The sequence below is a fragment of the Schistocerca americana genome, chromosome 3, assembly GCF_021461395.2.
Source record: "Schistocerca americana isolate TAMUIC-IGC-003095 chromosome 3, iqSchAmer2.1, whole genome shotgun sequence".
NCBI lineage: Eukaryota > Metazoa > Arthropoda > Insecta > Orthoptera > Acrididae > Schistocerca > Schistocerca americana.
The window spans coordinates 963834563-963854840 of record NC_060121.1 but is presented as its reverse complement, the minus strand read 5'-3'; the positions used below and the strand labels follow the sequence as shown (position 1 = coordinate 963854840).

Genomic DNA, 20278 nt, shown 5'->3' with positions numbered 1-20278 from the left:
TTTCATAAAAATTGCTCTCGTTTCACATTTTAATGCTTTCCAAATCCTTTCCCTTCAACTTCCGATTCTTATTTTTCTTCTTCACCTTCTCACTCTTTCTTCCCCTTTCCTTTTGCCCTTCCAAATTTTTTTCTCCTATCACAAAACCCAAGCCACTGGGGCCCAAATCAAGTACGGCAGGTGTTATACCCTGTTTACCTAACAAATAAAATGCTAAAAGTTGTGTTGAATAATTCAGTCAATATTGAAAGGAGAGAAAATTTTAGTGACTGGGGAGAAATCGCGAAGGGAGTCTCAAGAGATACAACATTGGATCCACTCCTATTCCTTAAATTTTGAATTGGTGAGTTCCTTCCACCTAACATTCATCAAGCAGAATTGTTACTTTGAGTTAGAGAGAAAGCAACAGAAAAAATTGTTAAATGTGTTTTTTAAAGAAATGTTAAGAGATTCTCTGAAAATTGACTGTTCATTAATTTTGAGAAAACGTGCTGTGTTCAGTTCTTTATAACAGACAGAGCCATACCAACAATTGATGTGGTACATGAACAAGAATCAGTTAAGAAGGTAGAATATTCCACATTTCTGGGTGTACCTATCGCTGAAAACTTGAAATGGAAGAAATATGTTACTGCGCAATTTATAAATTGAGAACTTAAATGGATAAATATATTTATGTAAGTACTAGAAAACGTTATTTTATTTTCATATCTAGAAATACAACCAAAATTTTTCACATGATGGAACTTCAAAATTAAATTACACACTGAAACTCCCTGGAAGATTCAAACTTTGAGCCGGACCGAAACTCGAACTCGGGACCTTTGCCTGTTACACGCAAGTGCTCTACCAGTTGAGCTATACTATAATCTGTTTATCTTAAGAATAAATCTGATGTAAACAAACACAAACGCAATGATTGGCCAGAACCCGTAGCAGAAGTGCACTGGTGTCGTTAGTGTGTTAGTTAAAATATCCCCAGTACCATTTTTTTTCTTAGTTCAATTTGAAATACCTACATCTCGTAATTATAAAACTCATCATCATTTTTATGCATATTGCACCTCTTCTTGTTTTTAATTACATATTGGATGCGAAATTCGTGTTTCCATTTCAAATACAAATTCTTAATTAGCGATGTTTTATGAAAGACTTTTCAATATTTAACTATACGGTGAAATTCTTCTATACTATCTTACGTTACACAAAACTTGTGCAGAAAAATTACCCTGTGGCTAAGTCAGGAATTTTCATCATTCTTGTTTTTAATTACAGTATTACGTTATCTAAAAACGATAACGTTTTGCGGTTTTCGTCTAGTCGTCTAAAGAGCGTATTGTGAGAGATGTGCAGTGTAGTATTTTATTCTGCTTAAAAATTAGATGACATTAAAAGCTGTATTGTTCCTATGCTCATCTCTTTTTACGTGTGAACTGCAGCTGGCCCTCTACGGTCGCAGGTTCGAATCCTGCCTCGGGCATAGATGTGTGTGCTGTCCTTAGGTTAGTTAGGTTTAAGTAGTTCTAAGTTCTAGGGGACTGATGACCTCAGATTTTAAGTCCCGTAGTCCTTAGAGCCTTTTGAACCTCTTCTTCTTCTTCTTCTTCTCTTTTTTTTTTCAGCTGGCCACGTGACTGTAGGCTAGCTGTAGCAGCTGACCGGCCAGAACTGTCCAAGTTAAATGCACCGTTAAAGCTGTTGTCCCGTATTATCGCTAAGTCGATGTGCGCGTAACGCACTGCACAAAACGTACCCTTATTATCGTACTTGGCAGTTCTCGAGACAGCTTGGCTGCACCCCACGAAAACAGAAATCCAATGAGGTTCCAGCAAACGCGGAAGAATACATAGTGCAATGTTTACATCGTGTTTATTCTTATGATGAACGGATTATAGCACTATTAACAATGTGTCCTCACAGATATACTTTCCGGCAGTACTTCGTCTCCTACTTTTCAAACTTCACAGAAGCTCTCCTGCGTATCTTCCAAGACTAGCACTTCTGGAAGGAAGGGTATTGCGGAGATGTGGCTTAGCCACAGCCGGGGGGATGTTCCCAGAATGAAATTTTCACTCTGCAGTGGAGTGTGGGCTGATATGAAGCTTCCTGGCAGTTTAAAACTGTGTGCCGGAATAAAAGTCGAACTCGGGACCTTAGCCTTTCGCGGGAAACTGCTCTAACGGTGAAAGGTAAAGGTCCCGAGTTCAAGTCTCGGTCCGGCACACAGTTTTAATCTGATAGGAAATTTCACAACAGCACACACCTCACACAGAGCGAAAATTCCTTTCTGACAGTTAAACATTGTTATTGCAGGCCAGGTAACTATTATTGAATGCTGCACTACATTTCAGAGTGGGCCAGCTGGAGTGGCCGAGCGGTTCTAGGCGCTTCAAAAATAATGGTTCACATGGCTCTGAGCACTATGGGACTTAACATCTGAGGTCATCAGTCCCCTAGAACTTAGAACACACTCAGATCGGTACTAGGCGTTGCATGTCGATAGTGTATGAAACGAAACACCGATTTAGTTCGTGCTGTCGTTCAGTAGAATATACGTAAACGGTAATCAGAAGTATCACCAGAGCTACGGAGCACCGGATAAGTGTATCTAGATTTCTCATGGTAGAGAAGGTAGATCGTTCAAACGCCACAGGTGACAATTTTTTAACTTTTGAATGTCGGGGTCCATAAGGTTCCCTTTCTGTGCAGCGACAGTGGAATATAAAATTGTAAAGAATGCAGCAACCAGTCGCGGAAGCATAATTTATTTGTCTTGTTGCAAATCGATTTCGACTGATATCAGTCATCGTCAGTGCATTTTTCGAACCGATACATGCCATAAGTAGACGTACTGTCCTTGGCAGATTTCTATCAAGATAGATTTTTTTAACTGTTTACGCGTGAAACTCTTATATGGAAGAACGTTTTGCTGACATGTAAAAGAACTTTTCGGAGTTTGTAGCAATGTTCTTTTGAGAGTCAGCTTTTGCTTCGTTAGTTGAACGCTATGTACTTATTATTGGTCTTATTATTATAATTATTATTATTATTAAATCCGCACGTGAGATGCAGTTGTTTTCTTTCTGTTCCGATGGTTCATTCTGTGGAACTACAAATGTACTCTATAGGTTTACTCCTTTGAAAGAAACAAACCGAAAGCAGACTGCCGAAAGAATATTGCTGAAAAACTCCAAACAGCCTTATTACATCTCATGAACACGTTGTCGCATACAACACTTTCACGCATAATACAGTAAAAAAACGTGTCGCCAATGGGGTTTGAATGGGAGATCTTTGGCACGAGGATCTAATGCTATGCCATCTTCCCCACGGAATCAGCATATGTTACATACTCACAGTTATGCTTTTCGTGTGGTCTGTAGTTCTGGTGTAGCTGTTAATTAACGTTTACGCCCGTTTTCCTGGATTACAGCACATACGAGGGACACTCCAAAAGAAATGCACACTATTTTTTTTTTAAATACATCTTTTACTCTACATGTTTGAAAGTTTTACAGTGTGTAGATACATCCTTTATGAACAATATTTTCACTTCTCCACATAATTTCCATCCCTCTCAACTGCCTTACGCCATCTTGGAACCAGCAACTGTATACCTGCCCGATAAAATTCTGGACCAACCTGTTGGAGCCACTGTTTGGCAGCGTGCACAGGGGAGTCATCATCTTCAAACCTTGTTCCACGAATAGAGTATTTCAGTTTCCCAAAGAGATGATAGTCACATGGAGCCAGGTCAGGACTGTAAGGCGGATGTTTCAGTGTTGTCCAACCGAGTTTTGTGATCGCTTCCACGGTTTTTTGACTGACATGTGGCCGTGCATTGTCGTGCAACAGCAAAACATCCTGCTTTTGCCGATGTGGTCGAACACGAGTCAGTCGAGCTTGAAGTTTCTTCAATGTGGTCACATATGCATCAGAATTTATGGTGGTTCCACTTGGCAAGATGTCCACAAGCAAGAGTCCTTTGGAATCGAAAAACACCGTAGGCATAACTTTTCCAGCAGAAGGTGTGGTTTTGAATTTTTTTTTCTTGGGTGAATTTGCATGATGCCACTCCATTGATTGTCTCTTCGTCCCTGGTGAAAAATGATGGAGCCATGTTTCATCACCTGTCACAATTCTTCCAAGAAATTCATCTCCACCATTCTCGTGCTGTTCCAAAATTTGGTGAATACCGTTTTCCTTGTTTCTTTGTAAGCCACTGTCAACATCCTGGGAACCCACCTGGCACAAACCTTTTTTAACGCCAACACTTTCAGTATTCTGCAAACACTTCCTTCCGCTATCCCAACGCAGCGTGACAATTCATTCACTGTGGTGCGTCTGTCAGCAGTCACCAATTCGTTAACTCTCTGCACATTGCCTGGAGTGTGTGCAGTACGAGGCCTGCCGCTGCGAGGACAATCCTCAATATTGCCGTGCCCGCTTTCATCACGTAACCTGCTTGCCCACCGACTAACTGTACTGCCATCGACAGCAGCATCTCCACACACCTTTTTTTCAACCTCTTGTGGATGTTTGCCACTGTCTCGTTTTCACAGCACAGGAATTCTATGACAGCACGTTGCTTCTAACGAACGTAAAGTGTAGCAGCCATCTTGAAGACGTGCTGTGACGGCGCCACTCACGGGAACATATTGAACTAAGTTTGAAAACAAGTGAGATTAGATTAGATTAGATTAGTTTTTCGTTCCATAGATCCGTGCTGAGGAGATCCTCGTGGATTTGGAACATGTCTTTTTTTTAAGCTGAAATAACAATACTAATAGTATGACTATATACATCATTTGTTTCTATTTAAAAAATTCGTCAATAGAGTAGGAGGACTTGGCCCCTAGTAAGTCTTTCAGGCTGCTTTTAAACTGATCTTTATTTGCAACTAAATTTTTTATGTTTACAGGCAAATTATTGAAGATGAGTGTTCCTGAGTAGTGGACCCCTTTTGAACTAAAGTAAGTGCTTCTAAGTCCTTGTGCAGATCATTTTTGTTCCTGGTATTGTACGTATGAACTGAGCTGTTTGTTGGAAAAAGTGATATATTATTTAGGACAAATTTCATTAAGGAGTAAATATACTGAGAGACTGTAGTTATTATACCCAGTTCTTTGAAGAAGTTTCTACAGGACGTCCGTGAATTTTCTTCACAAATAATACATATTACACGATTTTGGACTCTGAAAACTTTTGTTTGACTTGAAGAGTTACCCCAAAATATTATAATACCATATGACATTATGGAATGAAAGTAGGCAAACTATGCAAGCTTTTTCATTTTTATGTCGCCTATGTCTGCTAACACTCGAATTGCAAATACAGATTTGTTAAGGCGTTTCTGCAGTTCTGTGGTGTGCGCCTCCCAACTGAATTTATTATCGAGTTGTAATCCTGGGAATTTAAGACTGTCAACCTCTTCTATTTGCTCTTCTTCGTACTTTATGCATATGCTGAGTGGAAACCTGTTACAGGTTCTGAATTGCATATAGTGAGTCTTTTCGAAGTTTAATGTCAGTGAGTTGTCTTTAAACCATTTATTAATATCCATAAAAATATCATTAGCAGATCTTTCTAGAACTACACTCTACATACTATTTATTGCAATACTCTTGTCATCTGCAAACAAAACGAACTCTGCTTCTGGCAGTGTAACTGATGAGAGATCATTAATGTACACAAGAAAAAGCAATGGCCCTAAGATGGATCCTTATGGGACACCACATGTAATTTCTTCCCATTCTGACGATGACTGATGACTTAATTCACTAGTCCCTTGCATTACCACCCATTGTTTCCTGTTAGTGAGGTATGACTTGAACCATTTTGCAGCACTGCCCGTGACACCACAGAATTCTAAATGGTTCACAGTGGGAAGGATGTATCTACACACTGTAAAACTTTCACACATCCATAATGAAAACTGTATTTTTACAAAAATAGTGTGCATTTCTTTTGGAGTGACCCTCGTAGTACGAACTAAATTGGAGTTTTGGTTGATACTCTATCGACATACCGATCTGAGTGCCTGACATCTGGAGGTCGCGGCATTATCATTGCCCGTAAGGGTGCATACGACGGGGAGTTCTCCTTTTAGTTCGTAGGATACGACTGTCACGTTACAGTCAGGACGAAGAAAACATTGTTCTTGTGCAACGCAGACATGGGATCTCAAGTTGATTCCATATTTCTAGATTTCCGGAAAGCTTTTGACACCGTTCCTCACAAGCGACTTCTAATCAAGCTGCGGGCCTATGGGGGTATCGTCTCAGTTGTGCGACTGGATTCGTGATTTCCTGTCAGGAAGGTCGCAGTTCGTAGTAATAGACGGCAAATCATCGAGTAAAACTGAAGTGATATCAGGTGTTCCCCAGGGAAGCGTCCTGGGACCTCTGCTGTTCCTGATCTATATAAATGACCTGGGTGACAATCTGAGCAGTTCTCTTAGGTTGTTCGCAGATGATGCTGTAATTTACCGTCTAGTAAGGTCATCCGAAGACCAGTATCAGTTGCAAAGCGATTAAGAAAAGATTGCCGTATGGTGTGGCAGGTGGCAGTTGACGCTAAATAACGAAAATTGTGAGGTGATCCACACGAGTTCCAAAAGAAATCCGTTGGAATTAGATTACTCGATAAATAGTACAATTCTCAAGGTTGTCAATTCAACTAAGTACCTGGGTGTTAAAATTACGAACAACTTCGGTTGGAAAGACCACATAGATAATACTGCGGGGAAGGCGAGCCAAAGGTTGCGTTTCATTGGCAGGACACTTAGAAGATGCAACAAGTCCACTAAAGAGACAGCTTACACTACACTCGTTCGTCCTCTGAATATTGCTGCGCGGTGCGGGATCCTTACCAGGTGGGATTGACGGAGGACATCGAAAGGGTGCAAAAAAAAGGGCAGCTCGTTTTGTATTATCACGTAATAGGGGAGAGAGTGTGGCAGATATGATACGCGAGTTGGGATGGAAGTCATTAAAGCAAAGACGGTTTTCGTCGCGGCGAGATCTATTTACGAAATTTCAGTCACCAACTTTCTCTTCCGAATGCGAAAATATTTTGTTGAGCCCAACCTACATAGGTAGGAATGATCATCAAAATAAAATAAGGGAAATCAGAGCTCGAACAGAATGGTTTAGGCGTTCGTTTTTCCCGCGCGCTGTTCGGGAGTGGAATGGTAGAGAGATATTATGATTGTGGTTCGATGAACTCTCTGCTAAGCACTTTTAAATGTGAATTGCAGAGTATTCACGTAGATGTAGATGTAGAAGCAGCGCTGACGCGGTTTCTTCGTTCCCACAGGTCGACCATGGTGGGCGGCGACGTGGTGGTGGCGTTCTACGACGCGTCGACGGGACAGTTCCGCGCCGACGACTACTACATGTCGGCGACGGCGCAGTGCGACGGCCAGAACGGCGTCTGCCCCGACGAGCGACTGGGCGGCCGCAACGACGTCGTCGTCGTCTCGGGCCGACGGACTCGCGGCGTCACCACCGTCGTCTACAAGTGAGCCTCCGCCCGCAGCCCTCTGTCCACCCTGACCAGCACACTCTGCGCCCTACAGGACATTCCATTGTTACACGCTAACTCGCAGTGGGGGGGGGGGGGGGGGGGGAGACCCTGGGACACAAGCAGAGACCCAGAGACCCACGTACAGGATGTGTCGTAATTAACAGCGAAAACCGACACGGGATAAACTATTCTGAATCGTGAATTTACTTTCAAAATCTTTTCTTAAAGAATTTACTTTATTTACTACAAAAGCAAAACGAGGATAATGGAATGTAGTCGAATTAAGTCGGGTGATGCTGAGGGAATTAGATTAGGAAATGAGACACTTAAAGTATTAAAGGAGTTTTGCTATTTGGGGAGCAAAATAACAGGATGGTCGAAGTAGAGGGGCTATAAAATGTAGACTGGCAATGGCAAGGAAAGCGTTTCTGAAGTAGAGAAATTTGTTAACATCGAGTATAGATTTGTCAGGAAGTCGTTTCTGAAAATATTTGTGTGGGGTGTAGCCATGTATGGAAGTGAAACATGGACGATAAATAGTTTGGACAAAAAGAGAATAGAAGCTTTCGAAATGTGGTGCTACAGAAGAATGCTGTAGATTAGATGGGTGGATCACATAACTAACGAGGAGGTATTGAGTAGAATTGGGGAGGAGTTTGTGGCACAACTTGACAAGAAGAAGGGATCGGTTGGTAGGACATGTTCTGAGACATCGAGGGAACACAAATTTAGCGTTGGAGGGCAGCGTGGAGGGTAAAAATCGTAGAGGGAGACCAAGAGATGAATACACCAAGCAGATTCAGAAGGATGTAGGTTGCAGTAAGTACCGGGAGATGAAGAAGCTTGCACAGGATAGAATAGCATGGAGAGCTGCATCAGACCAGTCTCAGGACTGAAGACAACAACATACTAGCGATTCATCAAGAACATTAACACATTTAATCACACTATGTGAGCGTGGAAGTAGTTGCCAGTGGGTAACTGATAAAAACAAATTAAATTTCGTTCAACAAATGGAAATTTTGTTCCTAAAAACCCTTTTTTAAAAAAAAAACAGATTTAAAAATTATAATCAGAAAACACCCTCCAAATATCAAGTTGCAATTTATTCAGAGGCAGAAATAACAACTTTTTTTTTTGTTTTTTGACAGTATGAGCTTTCGGGCTGAGAACCTTGCCGCTCCCTTTTAACATGGCCGTAGTTACGAGCGCTCACAACAACCTCTGAAAGACTACACTGGTGCAAATCTGCAACATACCAGATTACTTTAAACTGAAAATTTTAACAATTCACACAAACACATAAACTATGCACCCCATACGAGGGATGGAAATGGTACAAACACTCGCATTAAAAAAAAAATTACTTGCCACCGAAAGTGCAACTTGCTTTTAAAAGAAAATTCTTACGGTGGAAGGGTGGCAACTTTATATACTAAAATGACCATTTAAATAAAAAGCCATAAAATGCCGTCTTACATAACATGTACAAACATGCTGTACATTACACATATACCGCCTCTCAAGATGACAGGCAATATAAAAACATATTTGAGGAATTCGGCCTTTACACCTTAATCAATAAATTCGTTAACACCGAATCCGACAAACATGACAGAGGCAGCTATTAACGTACGACAGACAGACAGACACTAACTGCCTAACAAATGCGGACGGGAGACAGACGAGCAAGCTGGGGACGAGAGACTGATCAAGAACACAAGTAGAATTTAACAAGTAAGTAAAAAAACACATCACGAATCACTTAACTTCTAATAAACTGTGATGCCTGGCGAAGACCTGGCGCAACACCCCCAAATCGCTCTACCGAACCGTCCGCTGCCAGCCGCTTCAACGGACGCAGGAAGGCGCGCCGAACTCCCCCGTCTCACGGCGTCGTAGCTCGCACCTGCCAGACCGATGTCGTGGGTTGACTCCGGTTGCTCTCGTGTCGGCAGCGAAGCCTCTACCCCTCGCTATACGACGCGGCCCACTGGACTGACGTGGCGACCTCACATTCACCGACGCTCAAGGTGGACAAGTCATCTTGTGTCCCAGTGCGCGACCGACCAACCGATCGATCCAACCGCCAATGACCGTTGCCTGAACAAACTCGAGCAGATTCACGGCCTAGCACTCCGGACGACAGGCACACTGACTGCCCCACACTGAGCCGGCTGACCAACTGACCAGACTCCCTGAGACTGACAGACTGACCTCACTCCCAAACTGACCGACTGCCGAGTTTTTTTTTTTTTTACTTTATTGTTATTTTAAAACCTGTACAAATCAGGTAGGCTGGCAGCGGCACACTACGCCGCTCTTCAGCCATAGTGTTTACAATAGTATAAGAACGGAGAATGATAAGGAACATAGTGACGGGCAAAAGAGAGAGGTCACAGAGACACAAAAAACACGGAGTCGTTCACACGTGACGATAACAACACTGAAAACACGTTGGCACGGAGCACAGAACACTGATGAATCCGACAGCACAAGTGAACGTAGTAGTGGGACGGCGGACACCAAAAACACTAAAGGACGTCACACACACGAGACACAGAAGGCGATGAGCTCCGGCGCGCGAATGTTCACTATCCGTGTGCGAGTCCGGGGACCTGCCAAGAGAGGAGGAGGAGGAAGGGGGTGGGAGAGCGAGAGGGGAGAGCAGAGATGCCACGGGCAGGGGAGATAGGGGGGAGGGAGGAAGGGGGAGAGGAAGCCCGGGGGAAGAGGGGGGAGGGAGGGGACGGGGAAAAGGAAAAAGAAGGGAAGAGAAGAGAAGGGAGGGAGGGTGCCGAAAGGAAAGGACACCGGAAGTGGGGGGCGGAGCAGGGTCAAAGTTGATAGGAGGGGTAGATGGAGGGGACGAGGACATCGTCAGGGAGAGGGAGCTGGCAGAAGCCACCTTGGGAGAGGGTAAGGAGGGTGGAGAGATGGAGACCGGGCGGGACGTGGGAATACAGGCGCGGCAGCGGGCGGGGGTGGGAGAGGATCGGGGATACGAGTGGGTGAGGAGGATCAAGTTTACGGGAGGTGTACAGGATCCGTATCCTTTCAAGGAAAAGGAGGAGGTGGGGGAAGGGGATGAGATCATACAGGATCCGCGTGGGGGAGGGGAGACGGATGCGATAGGCCCGACTGCCGAGCTCATAGCGCCCCTTAAATGCACGTGAACAGGCAACCTTTCCCCTTTCCCACCAGAGGGAGACACCAAAGCTGTGATTGCCACAGTGGCGCCACCGCCAGAAACGGAGGGCGACTGCTTCACACTACGCGCTGCGGCGCGCTCTTCAAAACAGCAAATCTTTACCACTGCTCATATACTTTAACACAGGAGACAAAATTGAACTTAATTTTTGTTAATCTTAATTACTGGATTTCGTTCCTCAATAGGATACTCCCCGTTGACCTACAATCATGATATTTGGCAAGAACCAAGCTATCATAGTATAAGTAAAGGAAAACATCCTAAAATGGTTAGTTATAGTCGTAATTATATAACACGAAAAAATATTTTTTTACATTTTTTATACAACTGTTTGTCTGTTCGTCTGTTAAGACCCCTTTTTTCTCGTGCACAGGTTGGAGTATCAAATTCAAATTTGTGTCACTTACCAAGGTCCATTGGTTTTGTAAAAAATTTAAGCTATTAAGTCAGTTCAGTCAAACAATACGACTTTTATGTCACGTACTCTGATACTCGAAAACTCACTCATCAAAACCTATAGGGTACTTCCCCTTGATCTAGAATCGTGAAATTTGGCAACAAGTAAGGGTTCACAGTACAACTAAATTAAAAAATCTAAAAGTTGTTAAATTGTAATTATAATGCATAAAAGATATCTTTTTGCCATTAGAACATACATTCCAGTCATCATCGGTCAAAAGCCTGTAGACGAACATTGCTACATGCAAACCTAAAATGTAAGTTGTAGTCATATTTTACTGAGTAAGTAAAAAATATTACATCAGATTTTCCATATATATACTTAAGTATCATGCTCGCTTGTTCTATGGTACTACAAAAGAAAAGGGAGATAAAACTAAGAAAAAATATGACAGTGGGAAACGCCTGGCCATTATTTATCGAAGTGAATGAATGAACAGTTCACTTTTATTTTAGATCTTCTCAAAACAAGGATATCCTACATAATTCTAAAAATAATTATTGTTGGACAAAGCTTTGGTCAATTTCGTATTCTGCAGGTCATTTTTTTCAGTAAGTGTTATTATACTGACAAATAATTTCTTCTTACATAGTAAAATAGAAACAAAAACATTCGTGTGTACATTGGCGTGCAGAGAAGCCGTGTGCGAGAGGACTGCCAATTGTAAATGTAATTAGGCTAGAAATTCACCCATAGCCTACCTTAAAAAGAAATACAATACTACTTCCACATATTACATGTTACAATTTACTGTACGGTCGTACCTGTTAAAGGACGTGTTCCACGTGCCGTCCTCGCATTGACAATCAATAATGCACCCGTCTCTGCAACGAACTATGAATTATCACCCCCAGATCATCTCGTAAAGCTTCACAAAACGACTCAATTCACTGCTCCTGTTCTTCAACGATATCAACGGGAGTGTGGCAAATTTCTCTTTTAAGGAGACCCCAGACACAAATATCTAGGTTTGGTTTGCAGCTGTGTTACCCATTCCGTGGAGGAAAAGTATCCACCAAATAGGTAAAATTTTTCACCAACTTTATTTGTAGATTAAATAGAGTTCGGGAAGAAATTGTAGACCTTTGTTGGATTCTTTTCCTCTGCGAAATTAAGGGCACGTGATCTTGTAGGCCAATGTACAGGCTCTGCCCGACCTATCCATCTTGGATCATATGGGAACGTTACCAGTCGTCTTACGTCAGCAGTAAAAGTGCCGGCGCCCCGTCATGTACGACCTAACTCCCAATGTTTCGCAAGGGAAACGTTTTCAAGTAATCCTTGAAGCGATACATTATTGCAGTGGCTGTGTTGTTAAGAAGTGTTACTTGCAGAAGTCGTGATTAATAAATCATTTTGACACAGCTGTTGCCGATTTTGATTATTTGAAATGTATCATCATAGCTGCTCCTGCTCCTCATACCAAGTGATTTGTATATTTTCATTACACAATCTATCTGTTAAATAGCTCTTCCAAGTCTTTTGCCGTGTCTGACAAAATTAGTATCGTCGTCAAAGTTCAAAGTTTCTGTTTCTTCTTCCTGACCTTTAATTCCTTTTCCGAAGTGCTCCCTGGTTTCCTTTACTGCTTGCTCAATGAATAGACTGAAAGACATTGGAGACAGCTGTCTCGTCTCACTCCTTTCTCAACCATTGCTTCCCTTTCATTTCATTCAACTCTTGTAACTGCTTTCTACTTCCTGTACAAATTCTATATAACCTTCGCTCCCGGTATTTTATCCCTACTGCATTCAAAATCCTAAATAGTGTACTGCAGTCAACATCGTCAAAGGGCGTTAAAAGGTGATCGCAAAACTCGCTGGTTCGCCTCGCATTGTGATGTGTAGTTGGTCACGATTGTTGCTCACTAAGCGGGTGTACATTGAAGTAAAAGGTGATAGAGGCAACACGTGTGCTCATATCCTGTTACAGGCGACCTCTGCGTACCAACGAGCCAGTACACGACCGTGCCATCCCGTCGCAGGGCGCGGTCTCCGTCATCGCTGCAATCGGGCCACTCAACACGCGCAAAGAAGCCAATGCGCATGCGCCCACGGACAAGACCGCAGGTATTGCACGCTTAGATTTACCTTCGTTTATTCTCTGGTATATAATCGAAGTCCCAACAGTAGGTTTCCAAATCCACAACTCCCGTGGATGTACAGGGTGGCGCACGAAATGTGTTACCATTTTGTTTTTGAATATAAACTTTGTTGTCAATGCAATCTGAAAGGAACATTTACTACAATGAAGAGCCGTCCATGGAGATTTGTTCTAACTCGGCACATGCTCAATATGGCCATCATTTCGTTTCCTAACTTCCTTCAAACGACCACTGAAGTTAGTGATTACCCTACCGCACATGTCTTCCGTAATTTCACTGCAAGCTTGAAGAATGAGTCTTCTGAGCTCCATTAAATCACGTGGACGTTTCGAGAAATTTTTTTCCTTTAGGTACCCCCAAAGAAAAAAGTCACATGGATTGAGGTCTGGACTATTGGGGGGCCAATTGTCCGACATTGAAGCTACCCGGAAACCGGAGTGAAATAATTCGCATGTCGAAATGCTCGTGTAAAAACTCCAACACAGTGTTTTCAGTATGTGGCCTTGCTCCATCTTGCATGACCCAATGCGTGTTGAATGGCAAGGCAGTAGCAAGAAGCTGTGGAATTAAGCTATTGCGAAGCATGCTCAAATAACGCTCGCTGTTCACAGTTTCTTCAAAGAAAAAGAGTCCAATAAACCAGTGACTGGAAATTACTGCCCACGCTCTAATCCTCGGAGCATAATGTTGTCGTTCATGAAGCACTTGTGGGTCTTCAGTGACCCAAAAGCGTACATTTTGTTTGTTAACCACACCGTCTAAATGAAAATGCGCCTCGTCTGAAAACCAAACGTTGTTGAGAGTTTTTTCCCTATCCTCCTCCCACTGAGCAAACAGTACTCTCTACTGCTTCTGTTCTTCAGTGAGCTTCTGTGCACAGGTCATCTTGTATGGGTACGTATGGAGGTCACTTTTAAGAATGCGTTGAACGGAGCATCTGGATATTCCCGTTTGCACTGCTGCCTTTCTACACGATTTCCCGGGACTTCTCTGTACAGCAACTCGTACCGTTTCAATATTCTCCGGCGAACAAACAGGCTTAGGCCGAGGTCGCTTCGCTTCCAATACTGTTCCTTCCTGTACAAATTTATCGTACAACCTGTGGATGGTCTTCTTGCAAGGAACCCATCGTGTGTTAAACTGTTGTCGCCTCTGAGTCACAACAAGGCTTTTCGTTTCATGAAAAGGCAACACAATTGCCGATCGTTGCTGTGTCGTCAGTCTTCCATTGTCAGCCATTTCTGCTTACTAGCCTCCTAGCGGCAGTATCGTGAATTACACGTCATTTCGTAATTCATTTGTTTTTCCAAGCTCTGTTGGTACTGCTGTAGAGATCCCAGCGGGATATCTAATGTGCATCGTAAATTGTGAAAGAAACTATTGGTAACACATTTCGTGCGCCACCCTGTACTTATCGGCAGGCCGTTGTGACCGAGCGGTTCTAGGCGCTTCAGTCCGGAACCACGAGGCTGCTACGGTCCGAGGTTCGAATCGTGCCTCGGGCATGGATGTGTGTGATGTCCTTAGGTTAGTTAGGTTTAAGTAGTTCTAAGTATAGGGGACTGATGACCTCAGATGTTAAGTCCCATAGTGCTCAGCGCCATTTGAACCTTTTTTTCGCTCCAAACACCCTGCTAATGACTGCTGAGGCAGCTTCTGCTATAATGGTAACTTGCCTCGTAATTCTTATTGTGTCGACAATGCTGTGTCTGAATTACAAAATTACTTTTGACTCATATTGTGTTTCTCACAATTTCAATTTGTTACCGGTAGTGAGACAGGTTCATTGCAAGCCACACTTCAGGGATCCTCACAATTATTAGTTCTGTTTGCATGAAAATCGTATTATACTATGTTGATATAACTGGGTTTACATGGGGATAGAAGGGCTAAAACATACAAACACAAAAATTACTTATAATACCAAAATACAAATTGAACAGAATGTTATTTATACCGGGTGATCGAAAAGTCAGTATAAATTTGAAAACTTAATAAACCACGGAATAATGTAGATAGAGAGGTACAAACTGACACACATGCTTGGAATGACATGGGGTTTTATTAGAACCCAAAAAATACAAACGTTCAAAAAATGTCCGACAGATGGCGCTTCATCTGGTCAGAATAGCAGTAATTAGCATAACAAAGTAAGACAAAGCAAAGACTGTTCTTCCCACGAAATGCTCAATATTTTCACCATGATCCCTCAACAATAGCTGTAGTCGAGGAATAATGTTGTGAACAGCACTGTAAAGCATGTCCGGAGTTATGGTGAGGCATTGGCGTCGGATGTTGTCTTTCAGCATCCCTAGAGATGTCGGTCGATCACGATACACTTGCGACTTCAGGTAACCCCAAAGCCAATAATCGCACGGACTGAGGTCTGGGGACCTGGGAGGCCAAGCATGACGAAAGTGGCGGCTGAGCACGCGATCATCACCAAGCGGCGCGCGCAAGAGATCTTGCACGCGTCTAGCAGTACTTTTCTTGTTTTTTTTCTAATAAAACCCCATGTCATTCCAAGCATGGGTGTCAATTTTTACCTCTTTATCTACATTATTCCTTGATTTATTAAGTTTTCAAATTTATACTGACTTTTTGATCACCCGGCATGTAGGAGGGGCAGTCAAATTGTAATGAGAGACATGGGAAAAAGGTAAATAAACTGTTTATTACACTGCTGAAAAAAATCGCAACACCAAAAAAATAATTATTGTAGAGTAATGAAATTTCAGAAATAGCTAACATATCTAATCAATTAACGTTGCAGGATCACAGGTTCATGTAAGCGCCAGATAAGCCATTGCAAATGTGAAATGCTGGTACATTAACAACAGGTGTAACCATCAGAATGTTGGATGTAAGCATGCAAAGGTGCATGCAGTGTGTTGTACTATGGTGCGTTTAAAATTAGTTGCGACTTTTGACGTTTGGCTCAGCGCAGGTGACATGATGCCGTTGCCCAGGTAACACCATTGGCGAGCCGAGTTTCCCCTACCACGATGACAGCAGTTCGGTTGGTAAAGCACCGCTGTTGCCACGCCATGGGTAAACAGTACCAGTACCACATGGTATCGCGCGTTAGAGGCACCTACGTTCATTAGCTCACACTGTAAAGCGACATTTTCTGGCGTCGAAGTGGTCTACAGTATCCGTTTTGTCGCTGCATTAATAATAACAATGTAGCATATCTGAACACGAGATTCGCAATATAAGTGGGCGTCCAAGAACACGTTCCCCTGCTGTGAATATAATGTTCCGTTGCAATATCTTCCTCCGAATTCGCCAATAGTAACAGAAAATACGCAATACTATTCGGCTGTGATGGATAAAGCTCCAACAATGCAGCGGAGGAAAGCGGTCATTTTTCTCTGGGTACAAAGAAATGTTCGATTGGATAAAGTTGAATCTAGCTTGTATGAGGCGAAGTTAATGGAACTTGTAGCTCTGTACAAGCTAAGAACTCCACGCTATCAGGTCGTGGAAATTGCTTACCCTAAAGAGCACAGTTTAAACAGGCTTCCTCCGCATCATGCTCATTTAAGTCCGACTCAGAATATATGACATAGGTGAAAAGTGACAAAAAAGAACAAGAAATTTACACTCGGCGAGGTTGAAATGTTGGCAAAAGAAGCCATCGGAAATGTTACATCACAGGATTGGTCTCAAGTTGTCAGCCATACCAAGAATGTAATTAAAGAGACATGGATTCATGAAGGACTGTGTCGAGTTTTGAGTAATACGTTACTTTTCTTGCTGCTGTGTCAACATCTGCTTCTTTTGTGTAAACACAGCAGAGTTTACAGGTATACGTCTCACTAACATTCTAATGCAGTTGAAATTGTTGCGCAATATTAAAACGCCGTATTATTAAACTAGTAACTGAGGGCGAGACTTACCAATAGTTATGAGAAAGCTCATTGTCAGTATAAAAATAAATGTGCTGCTTCTTCACTTATATTATTGCAAAACTCACGAACTTATTTATTTACCTGACAAGTACAGCGATTATCTAAGAAAGACTCGACTGGGTTAACGGAAGATGCCCATCAAGTCCAGCTGACGGGAGAAGTAGTCAAATGGAATTTGAAGTTTTGCTGATAAGGCACCTCAGTTCTGACCTTACCATATACCCTCAGGAGATACACTAGTCTCCAAACTTGCAAACAGCCCTTTGACATAATGAGAAACTTTCTAAGTAGACGCCTAGTTTTCCAGGCTTCTCATTGAATGTCTAAAGAAGACGCTGTGAAAAAGCGGAAAGCATTTGTAAACTGGATGTGGCAGATAAAATATCTTTATGTTACGGTGATCAGATATTTTTATGTAAGCAACGGGACGTTTCTGAAAACAGAAATGAAAAAACGGGGTAAAACAGGCACTACTTACGAAGAATGCATACCTCATGTATGTCAATAATACTTTAATGAGACAACGGAAACACGTTTATACACGCAAACAGACATTTATTTTAACAACGTACTTAAAAACAGACATATCATGATACTGAATCGCATTCCAATGGATCAAGTTTTTCCAAGAATTCTACCAAAATTTAAAATATATATAAAAAACAGTGAGTATTATCACAGACAACAAATACCTGCTGAATATGAACTTTTGGCTTCTGAGCCACGAAAATCACTATTAACTTTGTACGGTACTTACGAGAAAACCTGATAACTTGCAAGAGTTTTGGACTGCTTAATAGCAGGTTTTAGAATTCCTTAGTTACCGTATTTAAAATGAGTCTTAACGGTTGCGCTTGCTTCAACAGTTTCGGCAGTAAAACAATTTTTTCATCAGGCCAAATAGATTTAACAATTCAAAAGACTCTCGTCTGGTACGGGGAGAGCTAAACTCACTGGTAGCGCTATATTTATACATGAAATGCCTACATTTTAAATATGTGGAATACTTCACACCATCTCTTACCAATATCCACATTATTTTTTCCCATTCTTCAAGTTTCTAGAAACAGTTTTGTTCATGTGACCTAACTCACCAAAGAACTAATCATCTTCATTTACTTGAATCGTTGAACTTGAATCTACTGTCTTACGAATTTTCTGGCTTTTTAAAACCTGATTCAAAGCTATAAAATTTTTCAATGTTATGCAACAAAATGATTCCAGAAGAACTCACTTTCTAAGCAGCTTGCAGAAATGTCATAAAATAAATTTGTAATACTTGCGTATTTCGTTTCAGTGTAAACACTTTCAGTTTCTAAATTAATTTACATTGAAGAAATAACTGAAGTTTGAAACTTTCATTTCTTGTCATTGATTTTCTCTTCAAGTAATTCTAATTTATCAATTCATTCAACACCAGAAATTTTGGTTCTTTCCAACCTTTGGATTGAATGTGAAAACATTTTTAGTTAGCTTTGTTTGAAATGAAACCAAAGAAGCAACTGTGCATTCACAAAAAAGCTGTTTTAGCGATGTAGGAAACCTATCCTCAGACATAAAATAATACATTAGAGATTCACACATGTCAATAAGTCTTGTAACTCCTGGCAACAATGACAATCATCTAATGTTAACACTACACAAAACCTCCTTGTATTGAGTATCAACAAAATCACAAAATGATTTCAGTTCATCCACAAACACAGTATAAATACGGAAATACAGAAATATTTCATTTACTACAGTTTCTATATCAACAGGAAGAATATCTGCACTTGTTCATACATCATTGAGTATCATCACATGGGCTACACAGTAAATACCCTGAATGCTCATTTTGCTGAATCTGGAATAAACGTTATTTGTCTCAGCCCTCTTGTACCCTCGAAAATTAGTGTTACATTTACTTGCACAAAACGTGATGATCTTGTCAACTAAATTATGTTTTCTTGAGATTCCCAGGATTCCTAGCTAATAATTCTGCTGTTTCCTCACAAATTTTCTGAAAAGTGATTATTTTGCACTGGATACCTCTGGTGGGAGTGACGTATCTGACTACAATCTGCGCTAATGATAAGCTTTTGTGATTTTATGCATCAACCGTCATAGTCACATACAAAGCATTTTAAGTTCTGACTGCACTTCATCCATTGCTTATGGCGATAAAACGTTCACTAAAACTGAATCACACTTTGTCTTGGAAGGCGTGAATTTCTTCTCAACAAGTTCTCTAATGATAAGAGCTGAGTGAATGGCTATGTTCTAAAGTACGAAACGCAAACAGCCCTTCTTCAGCAGCGATGCATTTATCTTGTTCAGTTTGTAGTCTGTTCATACTTACAAAGGAAGTTACACTGCTGGAAGTTATCGCGGGAACTGATAACATGTACTTCTTCTTCTTAATATTCATCAAAGTATGGGGGGCGGATCTTGGGCCACACATTGTCAAATACCTATTGTCATAGGTAGGAAAAGTAGGTCCTTTTTTGGGATAAATCCAGACAACAGGTTCCCCTGCCTAAAGAGTATCTCCAGCGATTTAGAAAATACGGAAGAATCACACACAAGACAGATTTTAACACTTCAAATATCACACATACCAGATGTCACAAAGAAAAACAAAACACTGGAAAGAGTAACATGGGGCATTTCACAGACTTAACAATCCTCCATCAAAACATGCAATCAATAAAAAATAAAATACGACTATTAGAAGTTGAGCTCCAATCTTTGAACTGCACAGTAGTTTGTATTACTGAGCACTGGTGTAGAGACACAGAAATCCAACATGTTAGTATTATCATTATATGAAAGGGGAAACTCTTACTGCAGGATTACTTCAAGGGGTGGAGGATCATGCATTTATATCAGAAAAGGAACACAGTTCAAATCAAGACATGACCTCAGTTCAGTAAGTGAAGACAAACACTTTGAAATATCAGCTATTGAATTAACAGGGCTTCATATAATCAAGGAATTAATTATTTTGTGTGTATATTGATCTCCCAGTGGTAGTGTGAACACTTTTCTCAATAAATTAACAGATGTTCTAGATAAAGACT

At 41.5% G+C, this 20278-nt stretch overlaps 1 protein-coding gene across 1 annotated transcript in view; it reads left to right on the top strand.

Annotated features, from left to right (window-relative positions):
- Window positions 1-20278, top strand: part of LOC124605793 (protein Skeletor, isoforms B/C) — a 686779-nt gene that overhangs the window by 608316 nt on the left and 58185 nt on the right. The window contains exons 8-9 of the mRNA XM_047137685.1: window positions 7318-7521; window positions 13131-13267. Of these exons, the coding sequence (XP_046993641.1) occupies window positions 7318-7521; window positions 13131-13267 (341 nt within the window). The remainder of the gene's footprint in view (window positions 1-7317; window positions 7522-13130; window positions 13268-20278) is intronic.